This window comes from Hesperophylax consimilis, chromosome 14, assembly GCF_061612785.1.
Source record: "Hesperophylax consimilis isolate HC1 chromosome 14, BYU_Hcon_1.0, whole genome shotgun sequence".
In the NCBI taxonomy this organism is placed as follows: domain Eukaryota; kingdom Metazoa; phylum Arthropoda; class Insecta; order Trichoptera; family Limnephilidae; genus Hesperophylax; species Hesperophylax consimilis.
In genome coordinates this window covers 21,847,533-21,869,502 of record NC_142849.1, presented here as the reverse complement: position 1 = coordinate 21,869,502, position 21,970 = coordinate 21,847,533, and the positions used below count along the sequence as shown (strand labels likewise).

The 21,970-nt window shown below is 37.0% G+C and overlaps 1 protein-coding gene across 1 annotated transcript; it reads right to left on the bottom strand.

Annotated features, from left to right (window-relative positions):
* Positions 1-3,932: 3,932 nt before the first annotated feature.
* On the bottom strand, positions 3,933-20,089 carry LOC149418056 (U21-ctenitoxin-Pn1a-like). Its single transcript, XM_089639629.1, has 8 exons — positions 19,985-20,089; positions 18,533-18,581; positions 9,145-9,329; positions 8,056-8,190; positions 7,797-7,921; positions 5,945-6,124; positions 5,134-5,293; positions 3,933-4,251 (listed from the first exon to the last, which is right to left on the bottom strand). Exons 1-8 carry the CDS (start codon positions 20,022-20,024, stop codon positions 4,037-4,039), a joined length of 1,089 nt encoding a protein of 362 aa, XP_089495755.1. The 5' UTR covers positions 20,025-20,089; the 3' UTR covers positions 3,933-4,036.
* Between the last annotated feature and the right edge of the window lie 1,881 nt (positions 20,090-21,970).

Sequence of the window (21,970 nt, the reverse complement as noted above, 5' to 3'; positions counted from 1 at the left end):
TAATTTAAATATATTTTTGTTGCATTATATAACCTTATATTTGTTTTATTAATATTATATGGCTTTGAATTATGTAGTAACATATTTAGAAAGCGAAATATGTCTATTATATTTATTTAACTATAAGTGATGGAAAGTGTGATCAATGACACACTGCTCACATACTTTGAGAAGAACAAAATTATTAACGACCGTCAATATGGATTCCGGCGAAACAGCTCGTGCGGTGATCTTCTCGCGTATGTGAATCATGTTTGCGGGCGGTGCCTGTAACGTTACGGTGAGACCCATACGGTGGCACTGAACATTTCCAAGGAAATTGACCGGATTTGGCACCGAAGACTTCCCACATCCTTGTGTATGTGGATTGCCGATTTTTTCAGGTAAAGTTTGGTTCACAAGGTTGCCGATAGTTTCACTTCTTCCTCATACTCAATAAATGCTGGCGTCCCACAGGGATCGGTTCTGTCTCCGACTTTGTTTTGAATGCATATCAATGACGTTTTGTCGTGTGCCTCAAATTATTATCACGTGGATGACAGCTTGGTATAACTCTAATTGTCCCGCTCAGACACGGAGGCTACATCGAAGCCAGATTCATGTTGGCCTCTCAGAAGCTGGGTGTTCGGTGCAGAGCCCGCAGACACCTTAATAGTACACAATTGCTGACCCTGTACAAAACGCAAGTGCGCCTCACTGAATTTGGTAGCCACCTCTGGAGCACCGAAATACCTGAAAAACCTTTGACTCTGTGCAGAAGCGTGCGGTCCGTTTGATAGATTCGCCAATCTTTTCAAGCGGATTGCAATCTTTAGAGCACAGGCGTCGGATAGGTATGTTATCCTTTTTCTACGGGTATTACAATGGAAGATGCTCAGAGGAACTAGCATAATTAAAAAAAATAGTATTATTTTCGATGGCTTACTAGATGAATTCTGTTTTGGTTGGAGAGGTCAAAGGGTCTTCCCAAACCAGTATCTCTTAAAAATAAGGTTTGTAATTCGGGGTTATTAATTCCAGATATTTGGATTGCAAAGGAATCCGGAATAAAAGCAAGACAGTAACTATAAAGATAAAATTCTCATTGGATTTTATCATAAATAAACTTTCTAGATAATTCATTCAACACTGCTTTGAATCTCGAGAAGTGAATGAATTCCGAGATCTCTTTTTGGTTTCAGGAATTCAGGAAACAAGCACTGAAAAGATGAACGGAGCTAAGTGGGTGGGCATATCTGTGTGTCCGAAACAAGGTAGATTTGATCTTACGTTATGTATCCCCTTGCAAGAGGGGCTTTATTTCTATAAGGTTCACGTAGTTATTATAAATTCAAATTCAAAAAAATATTTATTGCACAAAAATAGAGAGTACAAAGGTTATTGCTTATAGGTTACATCCTATTTCTTCCAGCTAACCCAACAAATACACATTATATTACATAACCCAACAATTACATGTTAACAAATGTATGTAAATAAAAAATAAAAAAAAACAAAGGTGTCTAATTTATGTAAGGTATTCATTTAAGGTGTACTGACATTTGTTTAAAAGAAATGTTTTAGTGATGATTTAAATTTAAGTATGTCGGTTATTTGTAATAATAATAATAATTAGATAATGCATTTAAGTCATTGTACGTTTATTTATTTATTTACTGGACAATTTTTATAGCGCCGCTTTTGTGAGATATCACCTCAGGGGCGCTTTACAGTTGATGCAGGTATTACAAAGATATAAATATTACAAAAATAAACTGAATTTAAGTTAAGTAAAATGAAATACAGAAACAGGTGACACGAAGATAGAAGATGGAGACTCTGCAGCAAGAATCCCAGGTGGTGAGGAAACTGGTCCAGCTGCTGCAGCGAAAGAGTCCACCGCGTCCAACAACAGTGCCAGCACGAGGTTCGTCATCCGTCCAGGTATATGTCTGCTGCTAACAAAGCGCTGACACAATATCCTCTCACAGATACCAGACCTTGGCAGCACTGCTGTGACGTTCGACGTAGATAGAAAATGGAGACTCTGCAGCAAGAATCTTTGGTGGTAAAGAAACTGGACCAGCTGCTGCAGCGAGAGAGTTCACCGCATCCACCAACAGTGCCAGCACGAGGTTCGTCATTCGTCCAGGTTTAGGTCTGCTGCTAATAAAGCGCTGACACCTCAGATAGATAAAAGACCCTGGCAGCACTGTTGTGACGTTCGGCGAGTCCATCATTCATCTCCATGTAATCCTGTTCCTGGTGATTGTTGAAGTGGTGCATTCTGCCCGCAATAAAAAGCGACGGGATAATAAATTACCCTGGGCTTAGCAAAACACTTGCCTTCAGAGTTTTTCGAGAATTCGGTTGAAAAAATCTGGGGTGCATTTACCGATTGACGTTCGTTTCGAATATCGAATATTTTTGAGCAAAATTTCAGAATATTCACTTTTAAAACACTGCACTCAAATCACATAATATAAAGTTCTAATAACTGGTTGTTAAGTTTATTTTTATTAAAGTTAAAATGTTATTTGATTGATTTTAAAAATAAGGGAAAGTATAATTTAAGGGATTTTGCCTCATTTCCCTTGAAAATACAAAAAAAACACAAAGCGGTTGGAGGACGCGTTGGGACGCGTCCTGCTGCCACGAAGGGCGCTATTTTTATTAAATCATTTTAAAAATTTACGTTTGCCTAGCAGAAGTTCCGGCTTTGCCCGGGTTTCACAGAGAGTTTTCGAAATAAGTAATTTGTCTATTATTTTGAATTTCAAAAAAACATGTGTGTAAAAATTCAGAAAATGCTGTTTTAATGGGTGAGAAAAGTTCAGGAAAATTCAAGTTTGATTTCATGGAAGGTGTTTTTTTTAAATTTTACGTAGACATTGACCTTCTGTTTTGAAGGTCAAGTGCGAAAAATTTAATCAATCTCAGAATAAAACTAAACATTTATTGAAACAAACCCACACTGGTACTTTCTTCTTCGTATTTATACACGGTGTACGGAATCTCATAGTACAAGCGGGAAACTAGTGAATCAACCTCCATCGCATTCGTAGTCGATTTTGTGATGCAACTTTTTTGATTTGAGGTTTCGTTTGCTGAGTAAATCAAGCCTGAAGTTGAAAATTTTCAAAAAAGTCGGTCACTCGGTTGTTAATATCAGCTGATTAATGTATTAATGAAGCATATATACGGCTTCTACGGTTTTAACCCATGAGCTACCGAGTTTTTCGGGTTCTCCTTCTGATGTAGGTTCACAAGTTTCCCGCTTGCACTATGAGTTTCCAGACACCATATATAATATGCACGGCCTCTTTTTTTCTGAAGAAGTCGCCGATTTAGTTTTGTGTCCGTGCCAGGGTTAAGCTGTTTTTGCACATTTCTAGGGATTTTCTGTTCAGTGAATAGAAGTAAGTAAAGAGACAGTAACTAGTGCTGGTAAGCTTGCTGCGGACAGCTCTGTCTCACGGTTGCTGAACTCCTGGACCTGAACTTGACATTAATGCGGATTGATTTGGCGGGAACTGGTGGCGGGAGAAATCTGCCGCCATCTTGAAATAGGACGCCATCTTGCAGGCAAAAAAATAATGGTCTGTGCCTGAAAGTGTTGTTGGCAAGAGAGAATTAACCGATTTACATTGCTGAGTGATTGTTCTTCATTGGAATAAAAACGTCTGTGCCGATGTTTTTAATATTGCCCTGCGAATAAAAACCGTATGCTAAGAAAACTCCTGATTTATTTTAACAATTCGTTGATTTCCAAATTCCAAAATTTTTTTTCAACCATGGTACAATTTTTGTTAATGTTTTTGCTTAGTGAAAACGGGCCATAATATTAAGTAAAGAAAGCTAAACATTTTTCAAAAAAATTGTGTTATTTAAATTAGATGATGAACAGTGACCATTCATAATACACTTTTGATAAGAATTCCTTTTTGAAATAATTATGAGCAAGAATTAAAGATTTAATTAGTAGAGATACTGTACAGATATATTTTAACAGGTTTAAGGTAAGAGTATGTATGTAAGCGTTTAGGAATTTCAAAGTTTATATGTGTTGACTCAAATTTAAGACAAGCCAGTCCCTCAATAAAAATAGCTTCGTAAATAGCGTGTAGGTGTTGCCCCTGCAACGAGAAAGTTCACGGTTGATAGGTCCAACACTGGCAACACCGCGAAGGTAATAGCGCGGGGCACTTTTCATAGTTCCTCCTGAAGGGAAGACCAATCCACTGCCGGCATCGCCTTGGCATAGTGAATTTCCTGTAAACAAACAATGTGGATCAATCTCTAAGGTATTCTGCTATATAATCACATTTGGTAACAATGGAAGATGAGGACTACCCATAATGTCATAAAATGCGCACTCCTAATTAAATAAACCATACAGGCACCCATTTTAAAACTTGCACCATGCCCAAACAAAACTTAAAATTTCGTTTTTTTTTTTATTATGCTTAAATCAACCTTGCTTATCACCACTTTCATCCCATGGTTCCCACTTGTACCCCAGCCACATAAACGCCTAAGTGATCTTATTCCTACAGCATTCACTCCACTTTAATCTTTCTTCTGCTAGTTACAGCACAATCTATCGATAAAGGATATATCGATAATGTCGACAACTTGACGGCTATCGTAAATACAACAGTTTACGTTAAATAAAATAAAAAAATAATAGTTTCACAGAATTTGAACAATTCATCAAATTTTAAGGTTAAAATGCAAGTTTTGTAAAAGTTCTGTTAATATTTCATCATGAACCGGTTGTTTCACAGTACTTAGATAATATTAGAATTTGATTGGGAACTTCACAGAAACTTGATGAATTGTTCAAATTCTGTGAAGCGACCCGTCCTTATCGATGTGAACTAATATCTGTTCGTTGTCGATCTGCAGTCATGCTCTGAAGATGAAAAGTTACCAATCGACCGTTTTAGATAGATACCCATGCCTCACTGTCATCCTTCAGTGTAGGTAAAAGCACTCCATTGTCAACTGCTAGCCTCGCTTCTTTGAATATTTTTTTGTTAGTATCAACCCCGTTCAGTTCTTCAATGATGAAGCTACCTGCATTTACCTTTCTTCCAATATCCCTATGAGGATTAAATTTAAAATTAACTAAAACATCTTTTTTAAACCAACCATCCAGGGTTCCCGCACAAAACTTATCCAATGTGATGTAGGAGAGCATTTGGTGTTTAGTCATTTCCTTTCTGCATGCTTTGTTGTCCACCACCGGAAGAGATAGCATCCTCAGGGTCACCGAATCGTAGTCTGTCTCAGTACGCCCCCAACCGACCACCTATTAAGATAAGATACGCATATTACAGTGGTGTCATCAAAAACCTTACAAAGCATTCTTATCTACCAATAAAGCATAAAATCTGTGGTGTGAAATCTGAAGCAGCAAAACTATGTATTTTAGATCGATGTGTGTAAGAACAATGAAATTTAGTGAAATTTTAATTAAAAGATATTTGATATTTAAAACATTTAACTTGAAATATTTCATTGATGAACGTTATGAACCCTTTTTCAATATTTGCAAAATTACTTTGTTGCGTCATTTTAATTATATATTTTTTAAATACTTTGTATACACCACTTTTGACTAATAATAATCTACATGTTTTAAGGCCAATGGCTTCTTCGTAGGGATAATAAAAATTAACTAACTTAAAAATAGAAAAATAACTACATTTAGAAAATGTTTCTTAATTTAAAAATCTGTTTTATTCATCTTTGTACTTATTTCTATATATGTCTTTCTTGACGTAGAAGCTATTGGCTTTGAAAAATGTAGATTATTATTAATTCCAATTCATTAGGATTTTTTCAAATATGCACAACCAGTATTGAAAATTAAACTTAAATTCGAAGCGAAAGTTCTAGAGGTCATTGAACCGGAGTTACAGACAGATGCAAAATGAAAATTATTTTTATTATTCGATACCTTTCCGAAGTTGCCAGGAGTCATTTGGTCCGTGTTAAAGTCACCATCAGTGAAGTCATAACAAGCTGGTAGAACTGAATCTGACAACTTGAATGGTGTCTTCAAAACGAGGATCGCGACATCTGCTTGCTGATTACCTCCTTCGCCGTCGTACAGCTCGTGCAGTATGATCTTGCTCACCTATTGAAACAAAGCTAGCTGATTAATTTTTAATTTTAATTTTTGGAAATAAAGACAAATAATATTCTCCTAGGAAAGGAAATCTCAAGGCTTACTGAATTTGTTTTTTCAGTTTTCTCATCCAAAAATACAAGCCACAAATTTTAACCTTCCTACACACCCTCCGTCACAATTTGACTTATTTTATAACAATAATCACAATCTGCTGAAATGATCGATATCAAATTAAACGCCAAAAATTGGATATTGATCCACGATACATGTGGCTTGCGCATATATTCTCTGCATATCAAATGCATAAAATATTCGACAACAGCATCACCAGAGGGAGGTCTACATAAAATCGGGTCTTTATAAAATGCGGTTTACGTAGAAGGCGGTATGTAGCAGGATAACGTCTGCCCGGGCCCGATTGTTTTGCAGTTTTACGTAGCATTTCAAATAATTGTCTGAATCGTGAAATCCTCCTCGCTTATTAGGTTACTCAAAGCGTGTGTCGGGTGCAGCCAAGATATTGCTAGTTCAATCTTCTTACGGCCTCTGTGGTCGAGGGGTAAGGCTCACTACTAGGAAGACTAAGGTCGCGGGTTCAAACCCCGGTGTGCGCAAGTAAATTTAATTTTAAAAATTATAATAAAATTCGTTTCTTTTTAACATCACTTTATTGTATTTATTTTCATATTCAACAATTTTTTTATATAACTATAAAAATAATTTGTTGAATATGAAAATAATATAAATATGAAGGTTCACGGTGTACCGAAACCGGTTGGTTTTATATTCTGAAAATATATACCTACAATAAATCGGTGTTAAAAATAAACTTATTTTATTCTAATTATTTTAATTATGTATACCCACAAAGTGTTTGCTATGTGTGAAAATTTATATTTAATTTGATTGATTTGTGATATTTCACAATTTAATCATTTAAATAATAAAAGGTTTATTTGCGGCACGTTCTTGAGTGGAAGATAATCTCAGTATCGCCCTGGTGTAAGACCACCATTCAGAATGGAAACGTTGCTTGAAATGGTTTTAGCCATCTTTGGGGACCAGATCTGGATACCAGGTACTTCCCCCACCATCCTCTTCCAATTTTATTTTCCTTCCCACTACTTTCAGCCTCACAACATACCCCGATTTGGGATGCCATAATCTCACTGGCTTCAGATGGTTGGTAGCAGTTGAGACTCTTGTGCGGTATTCACATTAAAAATCTACGTAGAACCTCTGTCATTGCACAAGCAAGCTTTTTGTTATAATGATGAAAGTCGGTAAAAACCTTTGACAAAAACGAGTGGTCCGATGGATAAATTCCCATATCTTAACAAAAATATTGCAATGTTTAGAGTGGAGTCTTTAGGTAAGAATGCTGTCCTTGTCATTGATCTCATCGGCACCGGTGAATAGTTGAAAAATACGTAGACGGTTTATGGATTATTTCTACGAATCGCTCTTTAGTTCTGTGAACGATTTGCCGACCTCTGTGTTGTTTCTATCCTCTAAAATTGCCCTTTACACAGCAACCTTAAAATGACATAGGCCCAGAGGGAAATTATTTTCCTCAGGGCTTACTGTATGGAATTAAAACAAAAGGTGTTGTTGATTCAAATACAGTCAGGATATTTATATCTTGAGAAATTTTTCATGATTTATATTTCCTACCTACCTCAGATTTCTGAATGTCGGGATTGTTTTTTTCTTCCCATGTTCTCACAGACTTGCCAATGACTACTCTGTACCCATCAGGTGGTGAAACGTCTTGGGTGGCGTAATTATGGAAACATTGAGCGGCTGAAATAATTTCATAAAATAAACAGGTGGTTTGTCTAGGAAATCATTAATCCTCGAGAATGCAGGAAATTTTAATGAAACAAATATGAATAAAAACTTCCAATAAGTTCCATACATTTTCTTTATAAACTCACCTCCAATAACAATGTTAGAATGAATAAGGGTTCCTCCACAAATTTGATCAGCCACTTCGTTATTAGTTACCTGATAAATGCCAACATTCCACGGCAAGGTTTTGGCATCTGCAGATGGGTTTATTAAACCACAATCTGAAACAAAAATATTTTTTACATTAAGACATTCTATTTAACAGATTTCGTCAATTAACATAATATTCAAGGCACATTATTCGGTACATTTGAGTCATAATCCCCAGTTGAATAATCGTGACTTCCACTGACTCCCGCACCAATAGAAGAAAAATGAGAAACAGGAGTAGGATAAGAAAATGAGAGATTTCGTCTTGGGGTAAAAAGAAGGGGAGGAGAAGGTGAAGAAGGATAAAAAGCATTCGGAAGAGAAGGAGAAGTAGGAGGAGAATGAGGAGATGGAGGAAAATAATGCTAAGAAAGGGAAGAAGAAGACGGGGTAGAAAGGTTTGCCCTTGGGGTAAGAAGAAGGGGAAGGAGTAAGAGGAGAATATGGAGTAGAAGGGGTAGGAGGGTAAGGTTAAGAAGGAAAAGAAGTAGGAGGATAAGGATTAAAAGGAGAAGGAGAATAAGTAGAAGAATGATTAGAAGGGGAAGAAGAAGGAGTAAGAGTAGAGTCAGGAGTAGAAGAAAGAAAAGAAGAAGAATAAGAATAAGGAGAAGAAAAGGAGGATATGAGAAGAAGGATAAGAAGGTTAAAATACTGATGAAAGTGAAGAGAGGATTTACTTTTTGGGTAAGAAGAAGGGAAGGAGAGGAGAAAGAAGGAGAGAAAATGGAGAAAAAGGAGTAGGAGGAGAAGAAGGAGAATCATGAGTAGAAGAAGAAGGTGAATAAGGTTAATAAGGTGAAGAATGAGAATAGGGAGAAAAAAGAGAAAAAGAGGAGAAGTGAAGAAGAAGGTGAGAAAGAAAAAGTAGGTTGAGAAAGGAACAATAGGAGAAGAAGTAGAACATGGTTAAGAAGGAGAAGAGAGGGTTTGCTCTTTGGGAAAGAAGAAAGGAAGGAGAAGGGGAACAAGGAGAGGGAGAAGTGTGAGCATTTAGTAAAGTGACGGTGGTTAGAATAAGTTACCTGGTTTACATGCAGGAACAAAGCTCCACACTCCGCCTCGGCACACCATGTTCTGCAGGTATTCCGTCGGGATGTGACCGGCCTTGCACATGGTGTGGACGGTAGTCATATCCGGTACCTTTTCCGGGCACATGGTGTTCCCCGGGCACTTGAAATCCACCGTGTTAGAAGACACCATGTTACATCTGAAATGACGTCAACGAACAAATTTGCGACCAGGATTAATGTGTTTAAAAACACATCCGCACAGATGGCAAATGAACGGACGGAGAAAGGAGTTTCAGCAGATAAAAAATAACCTTATCCTTAAAAATATCCCGCATGTTACCAATTAATATTTCGACAGCTTTTTACACTAATTCTAAAATAAATAAAAAAAAACTTAATTAATAACAAGGATGTTTCAAATAAATTAGATAAAAATGGGATATACACTTTAGAGTGTAATGATTGTAACTCACAGTATGTAGGTATGACTACTAGAAATTTCAAAACCAGAATTAGGGAACACGAACTATGTTTAAAAAATAATAATTTCTCCGAGTTCGCTAATCATTTGATAGAGACAGGCCATAGCTTCAACCGGGATAAAACTAAGTTTAAACATTCTAACATTAATAAATATTTTAATTTGTGCGCATTAGAAACATTAGAAATCTTAAAAAAAATTAATTCAAACATTAAATAGTTAATAAAATAGTAGTACCTTGCAAATCACCTCTATTAACAATGTTCCCCGTTATGTTGACTCCTCTCTCCGTTTCCCTCTCAACCCCCTCCACCTCCCTCAAATCCCCTCCCACCCAAGTACCAAACTAAATAAAACCTCATATTTCTGCACTTAAAAATTTAGTTTTAAAATAGCTAGTTAATGACACGAACGTGTCAAAACCGGTCGCTAATTAATAAAATTTATAAGTAACAAATGTACATTGTGAATAATAAAACTCATTAAAAAACAAAAAATGTATTAATGTCAATGAAACGAGGAATATATGCCAACTGCGTATTCTCCACTCGCTCACGTAAAACGAGTTCATTACAAAAATACGGAGAAGTAAAATATTATAAGTGTTCCGTAACGTCGATTGCTTTTGACAGGCTGTGTAATGACCAATCATATCGTCAGAATTTAAACTGTATAGTTTAAGTTCGCACAAGTCAGCTAAAACGACGGATCGCCGTGAGCCGAGCCAGTTGCACAAAAACGGTTCGTCCTGTCAACTCTCGATCGCCGGTTGTCTAATCGGAATAATCATTAGACGTATTTTTATCGCAATTTAATCTAAAATAACGAGTGCTAACAACCACGCTAAACGTCCCAGTGCTGACAGATGATGCTCACTATGCAGATTTCACCATCTCCTCCCGGTAAGTTGATTGTGAATTAACGTTATGTATTGTGTTTTTGCATCGCCTGTCACAAGCCATATAATTCATTTATACTTTATCTGTGTGGAATAGCCCTTTAAAGTGCGGCTATTCCAACCCCTGTTCGTTCTTCGAACATTTTTGGTGCCGAAACTAGGGAACTTTAAGATTATAATCTATCTATGCCAAAACGGATAATGCTGTGGAATGTTTCTTAAATTTTGAATAGTAATCAATTCGAACAGTAATTAGGTAGGTACCTAGCGCTTGAGTATTTACGACCTACCGCGCATATAATTATAATAGATTAAATTATTATCATTTATTTTGTTTCGTTTTTGGGTACGTTTCCAATCGTGTTTATTCAACATGGCCCCAGCCATTCAAACATTGCGCCGGAAACGGACATTAGTGAATAATAGGTTAGTCAAGACACATGAAATAGCAAAAAGCGCTTTGCACGATGCAACTAAGTGCAACTTACTGTTAGCGCATTATACTACTCTGGAAAAGATAGTTCTTGAATTTGAAACGTCTCACGCGGAAATATTAGCTTTAGATGACACAAACGAAATTGATGAGGATAAAATTCGCGAAACCTTTGACGAGATGTATTATCAAATTGTCGAAATTTACCAGGAGTTAACCAGTCAGCCTCTCGATTGTAAAACCGCGAATGCGTGCACAAACGTTAAATTACCAAAAATAAACATTCCAATATTTTCTGGAAATGTCAAGCAATGGCCCGAATTTTACGACATGTTTAACGCTCTGATTCATGAAAACAAATCTTTATCCAACATCGAACGTATGCAGTATTTGTTCTCATGTTTATCTGGAGAAGCTTTAGGGTTTATTCGGACATTTCCAGTACAAGGAGCTCACTACGTTGAAGCATATCAAAGATTAATCGCGCGCTATCGTAACGCGCGTGAACTCGCATTTACGTGTTGGCGGGAAATGCTAAATTTAAATTTTCCGCCTACCGATCCTTTTGAATTTCGTCGCGCGTTCGATGTATTTAATGAGGATTTAACAATTTTAAAACAATTGGATCTCCCAATAGATAATTGGGACTTCGTGCTTTGTTATTTAATTCTGTCGAAATTAGATTCACCTACAAGATGCGCATTCGAACAACTGCAGTCTCCTACCGACCTGCCTTCATATTTGAAACTCAAAGAGTTTCTTTATAACAAATGCGAAGCTCTTGTACGAGACTTACATTTTTCGACTCGCGATAGCAGTACTATTGACAAAACTCTTGCACGGAACTTTAATCAGGCTGCCAAAAAACGCACTTCAGCGCTTCTTTGCGATCTTAAGAAAGGACAGCCTAAAACAAATAGGTCCTCGAACTCCACCACTTACCTGAAATGCTCCTGTTGCGGGGAAGACCACTCCATTTCCAAGTCCAAGGTATTTGCACTCAAGTCAGTTCAGGATCGCCTACAGTTTGTTCAATCACACCGTTGGTGTTTCAATTGTCTTCATTCTTCTCATTATCTTAAAGATTGTAAATCTTTGTTTACATGTCAAAAATGTCAGCAAAAACATCATACTTTGTTCCATCAAGACGAAAACGCTTCTTTGGAAGATCAGTATCAACACTCCACGACGTCTACGGACCAGGAGCCTTCTTCCGACTCTAAAATTCAGGTCCTCACCAACTTAGGAGACAAGTCCATAGTACTATTGTCAACCGCCAATATTGGCATTCGCGATTCATCCGGCCGTTTCCAAACCTTTCGCGCATTGATCGATTCGGGCAGTCAAGCTCACTTCATCACCGATCGTGCTGCGGAGCTCGTAGACATCCCTCGTCAAGCCAGTTCTCAGAGAGTTAGCGGCTTAGGCCAATCTTCCGCAACCACGTCAGGAATCATTCAATTAGAGATCGGTGTTAAGGGACGGGTTCTCTTCAACATCAAGGCACTTACGCTGCCTAGTATCTGTGGCAACATGCCAACTATTCGTCTAGATAAGTCATCGTGGCATCAGTTGAGAGACTTGCCTCTCGCCGATCCTGACTGTCACAAACCGGGACCGATTGATCTTCTTTTGGGTGCTGAGGTTTTCTCTTCTCTTCTGAGACCTGGTAATTTGAATGGTGGTCCACGTCAGCCATCAGTTTTCAATTCTGCATTTGGTTGGCTTCTTCTAGGTTCAGTTGGTTCGAACACTGCTCATGAAACGAATTCTTTCATCGTTACTAACGAAGACCGGCTCCACGAAGAGGTCCAGCCACTGTGGGAGTTAGACACCATTCCCCAGTCTTCACACCTCACTCCTGAGGAACAACTTTGTGAACAAATGTACTACACTGACCACTCACGGGACACTTCGGGAAGATACATCGTATCCTTGCCTTTCCGAGAAAGGGGAAGGGATATCTCTTTTCCAGGGTCGCGTGAGATCGCTTTACGTAGATTCCATTCCCTCGAGCGCGAACTCATAGCAAATCCAACCTTACGTGAACAATATTCTGCTTTCATGACTGATTATTTACACAGTGGTCCCATGACTCGTGTTCCTGGAAAAGATTTGCACAAGGGAAAGTATCACATACCTCATCATTGCACTCTTCGTCCAGGCAGGGCTAGCACTAAGTTAAGAGTGGTTTTCGACGCCTCAGCGACGGATGTGAACGGATCCTCGTTAAATGATACCTTGCTTATCGGTCCAAAGCTTCAAAAGAACCTGCTGGAGCTTTTGCTAAAATTCCGTATACCATCGGTAGTGTTTACTGTTGATGTACGACAAATGTATCGCCAAATATTGGTTCAAAAACCAGATCGTGCTTTCCAAAGAATATTTTGGCGTTTTCATTCGTCGGAACCCATCCAAGAGTACCAACTAAACACTGTAACCTATGGTGTCTCCTCCGCCCCATTTTTAGCCTGTCGTACTGTCAAACAGTTGACCAAATATGAAGGTTATGATTTACTGCTAGCGCGTCGTGTGCTAACTTCGGATATTTACATAGATGACATCGTCACCGGTTGTAACCGCTTGGAACAAGCTCAACAAACGAAAACCGAAGTTATCGAGCTGTTCAAACGAGGTCAATTCGAATTGCGGAAGTGGGCTAGTAACAAACCAGAATTACTCGCCGATCTGCCTCCGGAATACTGCCTCAATGACTTGGTGTCCATGGATGTTGATAACTCTCACATTCTCAAGGTATTGGGATTAAAGTGGGAGCCACGACATGATACATTTTCATTCGAAGTCCTATGCCTCGATCGCGAGTTTACTAAACGCACTATCCTCAGTGAAGTCGCTCGGGTTTTTGACCCTCTCATTTTTCTATGCCCTTTGACGTTTTTCGCCAAATCCCTAGTACCAAAGTTGTGGGTTCTAAAGGTTGGGTGGGATGACACCCCCTCTGTTGACATTGTTCGTCAATGGGATCGTTATACTAAACAATTACCGCTCTTGAAGTCGTTCAAAATCCCTCGATGGGTGTCATTCCCTCACATGGAGTCGTGTCAACTTCATGGCTTCTCAGATAGTTCGGAACTTGGATATGGCGCGGTAGTTTACTTGCGAATCATGGATGTTGACGATAAAGTCCAAATATATTTGATTTGCGCCAAGTCTCGAGTCGCCCCCACAAAAAAGATTTCATTGCCTCGCCTTGAACTGTGTGCGGCAGTTCTTCTAGCAGATCTATTAAAATTTGTCAAAGATTTATACGTACCATTGCTTCCGATCTCCAATACCTTTGCGTGGTCGGATTCAACCATCGTGCTCGCCTGGTTACGTTCTCTTTCGTGTCGCTGGAAGACTTCCGTGGCTAACCGTGTCAGTCACATTCAAGATGCTCTCGAAGGGACTTCCTGGCATCACGTGTCATCTGGAGATAATCCAGCGGATGTCGCTTCTTGTGGTCAATCCCCAGCCGATCTGATCGATCACACGTTATGGTGGGCGGGGCCTTCGTGGCGGATCCAGTCATTCGATTCTTGGCCGTCTTTCGATGGCAATGTCGACGAAATTGAACTTCACTCTGAGGAACGAGTTCGATCGTTATTTGTCCAACAGGACGAAAATCTGGTGGACCTATTACTAATTAAATTTTCTTCGATTCAGAAGATCCAACGCATTCTCGGTTACTGTCTTAGATTCATCTACAACCTACAGAATAAAGAATCTCTTCGTTTGTATCTTCCATTAAACCGTGCCGAAATTCACACTTCACTTTTGACAGTAGTTAAACGCACTCAACATGTACATTTTAATGATGATATCACGCGCTTAAAAGAAGGCAACCTTATCTCGAAACAAATGCGGAAGCTTAATCCCTTCATTGACGACCACGGTGTGCTCAGGGTGGGTGGCAGGTTATCTCGATCTGGGCTCGAATTCGAGTATAAACATCCTGCCCTACTTCCTCGCGAATCTAAGCTTACTTCTCTTGTAATAGACGCTCTACATCGCTCTACATTAACCAAATTATGTCCATTGCCTAGTCAATGTGACTAATCATCTTCGCTCCCGCGGCGCATTCTTTCTTATCATTTTCATAATTATTATTTATGTTGACTCCTCTCTCCGTTTCCCTCTCAACCCCCTCCACCTCCCTCAAATCCCCTCCCACCAAAGAACCAAACTAAATAAAACCTCATATTTCTGCACTTAAAAATTTAGTTTTAAAATAGCTAGTTAATGACACGAACGTGTCGAAACCGGTCGCTAATTAATAAAATTTATAAGTAACAAATGTACATTGTGAATAATAAAACTCATTAAAAAACAAAAAATGTATTAATGTCAATGAAACGAGGAATATATGCCAACTGCGTATTCTCCACTCGCTCACGTAAAACGAGTTCATTACAAAAATACGGAGAAGTAAAATATTATAAGTGTTCCGTAACGTCGATTGCTTTTGACAGGCTGTGTAATGACCAATCATATCGTCAGAATTTAAACTGTATAGTTTAAGTTCGCACAAGTCAGCTAAAACGACGGATCGCCGTGAGCCGAGCCAGTTGCACAAAAACGGTTCGTCCTGTCAACTCTCGATCGCCGGTTGTCTAATCGGAATAATCATAAGACGTATTTTTATCGCAATTTAATCTAAAATAACGAGTGCTAACAACCACACTAAACGTCCCAGTGCTGACAGATGATGCTCACTATGCAGATTTCACCATCTCCTCCCGGTAATTTGATTGTGAATTAACGTTATGTATTGTGTTTTTGCATCGCCTGTCACAAGCCATATAATTCATTTATACTTTATCTGTGTGGAATAGCCCTTTAAAGTGCGGCTATTCCAACCCCTGTTCGTTCTTCGAACAATAAGGATTACGCAGCTATTCCATATACCTGCGTAAACCTAGATCAAACGAAGAGGTCATTTTGTAAGATGTATGTATTTGCATTGTTAAGATAACATATACCCTAAAATAAAGTCGTTATCTTAATAGGGCACGAAGGATATTACAATATCTTATGGTTTTCTGCATTTTCTAAGTTGCTTGTGGTCATAACAGCACCTCGAAAAAATGCATATTGTCTCCTACTCAGTTAAATCAAATATTAAAAAAATATTTTTTTTTTACTTTCTATAATAGTTCGGAAGTTTATAAAAGTTCAGTTCCAGTTGAATGCATGTTTGTTCATATTTTATGCGCTACCATACCGTTCATTTTTCAACTTATTGCTTGCAGTTGCGCGAAGGTTATAGGCATAACACAATTAACTTACAGTAGGTGGCGCATGTATCGTACTATGGACAATCGGCAAAACACAAACAGCAAAGTAAAACGGCACATGTCATTCGTAGTATATCGTATATTATTATCATCGATACCGACCAACGTGAGTGAAATTAAATCGAAATTTTTAATCTACAGCACTTTGAGCTTCTAAACAAACTTGAAACGACAAGTGAGCAATGGAGCATTGCATCAGAATCAGAATGTTGACATGCCATAAGAATCGAAAGAGTACGTGTTTACGTGCTACCCAATCGCGCATCAGAATCAGACGACCAACGTGCAACAATAATCGAAAGAGTACGTTTACGTGCTACCCAATCGCGAGCATCAGAATCAGATGACCAACATGCAACGAGAATCGAAAGAGTACGTTAACGTGCTACCCAATCGAGCGCAGAATCAGAATACCAACATGCAGCAAGAATTGAAAAAGAACGTTCACAAGATACTTGATCTCGACGAACAGTACATGTTCATTTGAATCTTGCTGAATTTCAATGTAATTTTAACTACGATTACTGTTTGAATTCGCAGTGTAAATATCGGAAAAATGGAAAAAAATTGAAAAAGTTCAACAATGATACACCAGAAATGAGCGGCGCGAATGGCAAAGTTAAATTGCCGACATTCCATCCACCACTTGATCTATTGTTGTCATTGCTTTCGGGTAACTCACCAGATTAAAAACACTTTATTCAGAACATTTCAATATTTATTTCAGAGTTTCAAATGACATCTTCTGGAGCCGACAAAATGATCCATAATCAGTACATGCCTACTGTTCAAACTTAAGGACAAATATATTTTATTAAATAAAAATCTATATGTTTTTAACTTTCAAACAATCGGAAATGTAATTAACATTTTTCTTATCTTTTGATTACTTTATTCTTACAGGTCAGGTTTTGATTATACAGTTTCTTATTAGTGATGAATTATTATGCATACCGCATAATGATACCTCAGAATGGATCAAATCATATTCTGCAATGCCATAAAATATTTCATCAATACGTGGTAGACATGTATGCCAAAATATGTGCGTTCTTAGAAGGTTCAAATTTTTCAGTGCCAGCTATGGTTTCCGGACACTGTGTATATATACACTGGATATATGTAAACATATATTTTTTATTAATATAAATAATCAAATAATAACTCAAAATAGTGCATAACTATCAATTTCTCTGTTATTATGTGAAAGCATGCTTGTTAAGTTTTCATTGAAAAAAATCATCGATTCGTTAATTTAAGTATTATTTAATAACCGCAAACATGCACTTTTATCGTGTTCAAAATAATTTGTGATGAAAAAAAATAGTTCTTTTTGGCACTAACTTCATGCTTAATCTTAAATAATCTGCTTTAAATCCCCTGAAAAGAGCAACGATTTGGTGGAAAAAGTTACATATGAGTTTCGTGGCAAAGTCGACGCCCGGACCTTGACGGCAGGACGGAATGAAGGGGAATTAGATTAGAAGTAACGTTATGAATTTATTTATAAGATTCGTCAGGATTTTGAAATTATTGTGTTCAAAAACCGCAAGGTTACGACAATGCACGAATCTGACAAAACAGAATTTGAAAATATTCTTAGCTCTTTGATCACTATTAACATACCAGTTATTTTGCATAACGAACGACATTATCCAAAAAGTTGTGCATATTGACAGATTTGCGACACCTTGGAGGCGACCTCTGTAATCTGCTAAAAGAAACGGCTTTTGTTTACGTAACGTTTTTTAACGTTTTGTTAACGCTAACTGGACCTCCTGAACTCAAAAGAGATTACTTGCTCAACTTACTTTCCCATCTTGATGGCTATCACGCATATAAACAGGGACACATAAACATTTCTCTGAAATTGGATAACATTAAAACAGTTAATATACTAAATAAATATCGGTCCAACCCAATCAGGATTTGTCTTAGTTATTAGCGCTGTTGACTCTAGTCCCTGGGGAGAAAGTTTCAATCCACAGTAAAAAAAGGTTTTAAAAGACATTCTAAAAGATCACAGCAATTAAGAGCCAGATCCTGAAAAGCAAGGCTCAAACCTTAGTCAAACATAAGTGTATTAGTAAAAAGTAGTATTTAGTAAAGAGACTTTGTTTTTTATTGTACGTATATTAATTTTACGATTGGCTGTCAATTTTCAGAAAAATAAATAAATAATTAGGTAACGCAAATTTGTAGAGCGTTCTATCAGACTTGCCTGTCGTACTAAAAAATAGCGAGTTTTTAGTTGGTTGGCTGATTTTGTTTAGTGGATGTTATTTTCTTACGTTTGTGGATTGAGTCTCCGCACTGCTGCCGCTGCTTTGACTGCCAAAACTGTGAAAAAAATATTGTTTCATTATTATAAATTTATTAACATAAGTTTTACTGAAATTTACTTGTTACTTACTGTCCTGTATTAACGACCCTTCTTACATCTATACTGACGGAGAAATTTATGTATAAGTATTGCGCAATATATTTCCAAAAATATATTTTTTTTAAAGATTATCAATTTAATTGCCCTCTCTGAAGAGAAAGCTACAAGCAAAAAATGTGTATATTCTTGGTATACCTTATATCATATGTAATAGGCATTAAAATCGCTTGACAAAAGGAGTTTAGAAACGTTCGATTTCAAGCAAAATTTGCAAAACAATTTTTTAAAAGTTGTTTACGCGTTCATACATTTCAATTGAAAAAAAAAAAATTTAGTAATTTGCATTTGTATTTTTATTGAGTGATTTGTTTTTTATTTATATTCTACTCAAGCGAAGCGATAGAAAAACCTTCAATTTATCTAAAACATATTTTTTGGCATACGTAATGTTCACCAATTCGTTTAAAAGATTAATCAAAATAGTGATTTGGCATTAAGCTTCGCCTGAAGTCTGAAGTCGAAAGGTCTACTGAAAATTAACGACAACAGTTTTCATTCAAACCACTATGATTACACTTTCATTAATGATCTGTTCAAAATATTTTTATTTGAATACTGCACAAGTCCCAACTGCTCCCAACCGTCTGGAGATAGTGAGACTATGACACCCCCAATAATTGGGTTATATTGTGCGGTTGGAGGTATTGAGGAGGGGGAGGAGATGTGGAAGAGAACCGTGGGGGATTACCTGGCTATTAGCCAGGCAATATATGGGTTTGGTAATGAAAAAAACGCTATAGTTTACATAATACCAAATTACAGAAAATAATAATTTTTACAAGAATTAAACATGTAACAATAAATTTTAAGGGGCTAAGAGAACACAATGTAACATATATATAGTATTATGGAGTGGAATGGATTACGGGAAAAAGTTTAAATATGGGGCTATAAAGTGTGTTTTTTTGGTTAGAAAGCTTTATTTGGTTATTTAATAAATGGTCACACATATTAAAATTCAAAGATTTCCTGATTTCTAGCGATTCAAAATTATCTAATTTAATACCTATACCATTTTATGTAATAGACTAGTATCGGTTATTTTATTAAAACTATGGTCTCTGATATTAAATGATTGGCAAGTTCCGAAAAACCTTTACCATTTAAGCAACGTAGATGTTCCTTCACTTTGTTGTTTACGTTACGTGCTGTTTTACCTATGTAATTGTTATTAAACAAAGTATTTTATTTAATTATAGAATGTCTAATCACAAATTAATTGCATTCTTAGAAAAAAATAAAAATTAACCTCTACTTAGTTTAAACGTTTTTTAAATTTTACAAATTTTAATATTCTTACCCAGAAATCCGGCAAACAGAACCAATCGTGTGCACAACATTTTTGCTCAAATGATATCTCACGAATAACGTTAGCATATTTACGAGTATTAAGTTGTTATTAAAAATAGTTTTGCGATGAGACGATTAATCGCATCTTACACACCTCACCCGATGAACCCGGGCACTCCTACTACATCACAGAACGTCACTTGGGTTGACCTATGTACCTAATAATATATAGATAATTGGATACCCTGGTAACTAAAATAATTAAAACCATTTTAAGTTACATTGTTTAATATTGAAAAAAATTTATGGTTATTCTAAATTTCCGGTTTCTACCTAAATTGCCCTCTCCCTAATTTTTATTCCATTTTTCTAAATGTCTTACCTTCAACAAATAAGCAAGAAGATTCCAAAAATGAAAGGAGAAAAGCAAGTGCTTTTTGTTTATTGATGTTAATTTACGTCGTTGTTGCATTTCGTTGCATATTTGTCGTCCCAGTCATACAGATTATCAGGCATTATCATCATAAATTGAATAATTTTGTTTATCATCGAGATGAATAAAAAAACTGTTCAAACAATAAATATTTGTGATATCAATACCGTCCGTTTTTTGAAACAATATTAGATGTACATGTATAAACTGTAGTGCCCATAGAAAATTCGAGACCAATATCAGTACTTCCAATTGAATCAACAACATTCACAAGACAAATACCTCCTATCCCACTCCTATTTTTCCTTGTAATAAACACGATTGTTTAATATTATTTTCTTGTTAAAAATTACAGTCCATTCGTTGAGTACTAATCAATTCGGTTTGTAAAAATATATTTTGTTCGCCACATGTGCTGCTGCAAAATTCCTCAATACGGCATTCCTAATTTGTTCCTAAAACGTTGGGTGACTGAAAAGGAAAGAGGAAATGGAGTAAGTTTGAGAATTTTCACGGGTTTGTAGTCGAATGAACTATTCGGCTACATGACCGTGTATTTAATCCTTTACCAGCCCTTTTTTCTTCATATTTCTGAGTAGTTTTTTCTGGTTTTAATTGTGGATTTCATTGAAGCAAATAATTCGAACGGATAAAAATAATTCGTAATCGTAATCGTCGCAGAAATAAACATGGCATCACTACTTGAAACTAATCGTTGTTTTGATATATTCTACGTTGACCTTTACATTGTCGAATGTGACCCCTTATCTAAAAATAAATAAATTATCAATTGGTTTTTCCCAAAAAGTATCTTGTCATAATACTGTATTATTACCTAACAATATATTTATCAAAACCTTGGCCCGGAGGTAACTACATTCAAACTGCTTCTTGTTTATGAGCAATCCTAATTTAATTAATAATTATAAACTATATTTGCGGCATGTTCCAGAGTGGTCAAAATTCTCGGCATCGCCCCGGTGAAAGATCACCATTACGAATTGAAAATTGAAACGTTGATTGAAATGGTTTAGCCGTCTTCGCTGATCAGATTTGAATAGCCAGGTACCTCCCAGCCACCTCTCCCAAATTTTTTCCCCTCACCACTCGCTTCAGCCTTACCCCAGCTTGAGGATTCCACTGACCTACTGATTATCAATTTTAAAATAATAATATATTTATTTATGTGAAAGTATAATAAAGTATATATTCAGGGATCGGATGAGGACCTTTCGTGAAGTTTCGGCGGCGCGGCAATTATGCCTAGGCGGTAGACTCGAACCTTCTGGCGAGTTCTCGTAATGTGCCAGACGGACTGCGACGTATTGTCGCCGGTAGATACTTGAAGCAGGTAGGTTGTTTTGTTTTGATTTCGGCTGCAAGTACGTACCTAAGTAGCGTCGAGCTGCTTATTATAATTGAATTAATCTGGATTCTTCTTGATGCTACATATATATTAAGCTTCTTAGACAATTCGCAAGCAACACACATCCTAGAGTCTTTTTGGGAGATATATTTCCCAGCCTGATATGGTCTGATAAAAGTTATGCTATATTACTCTTT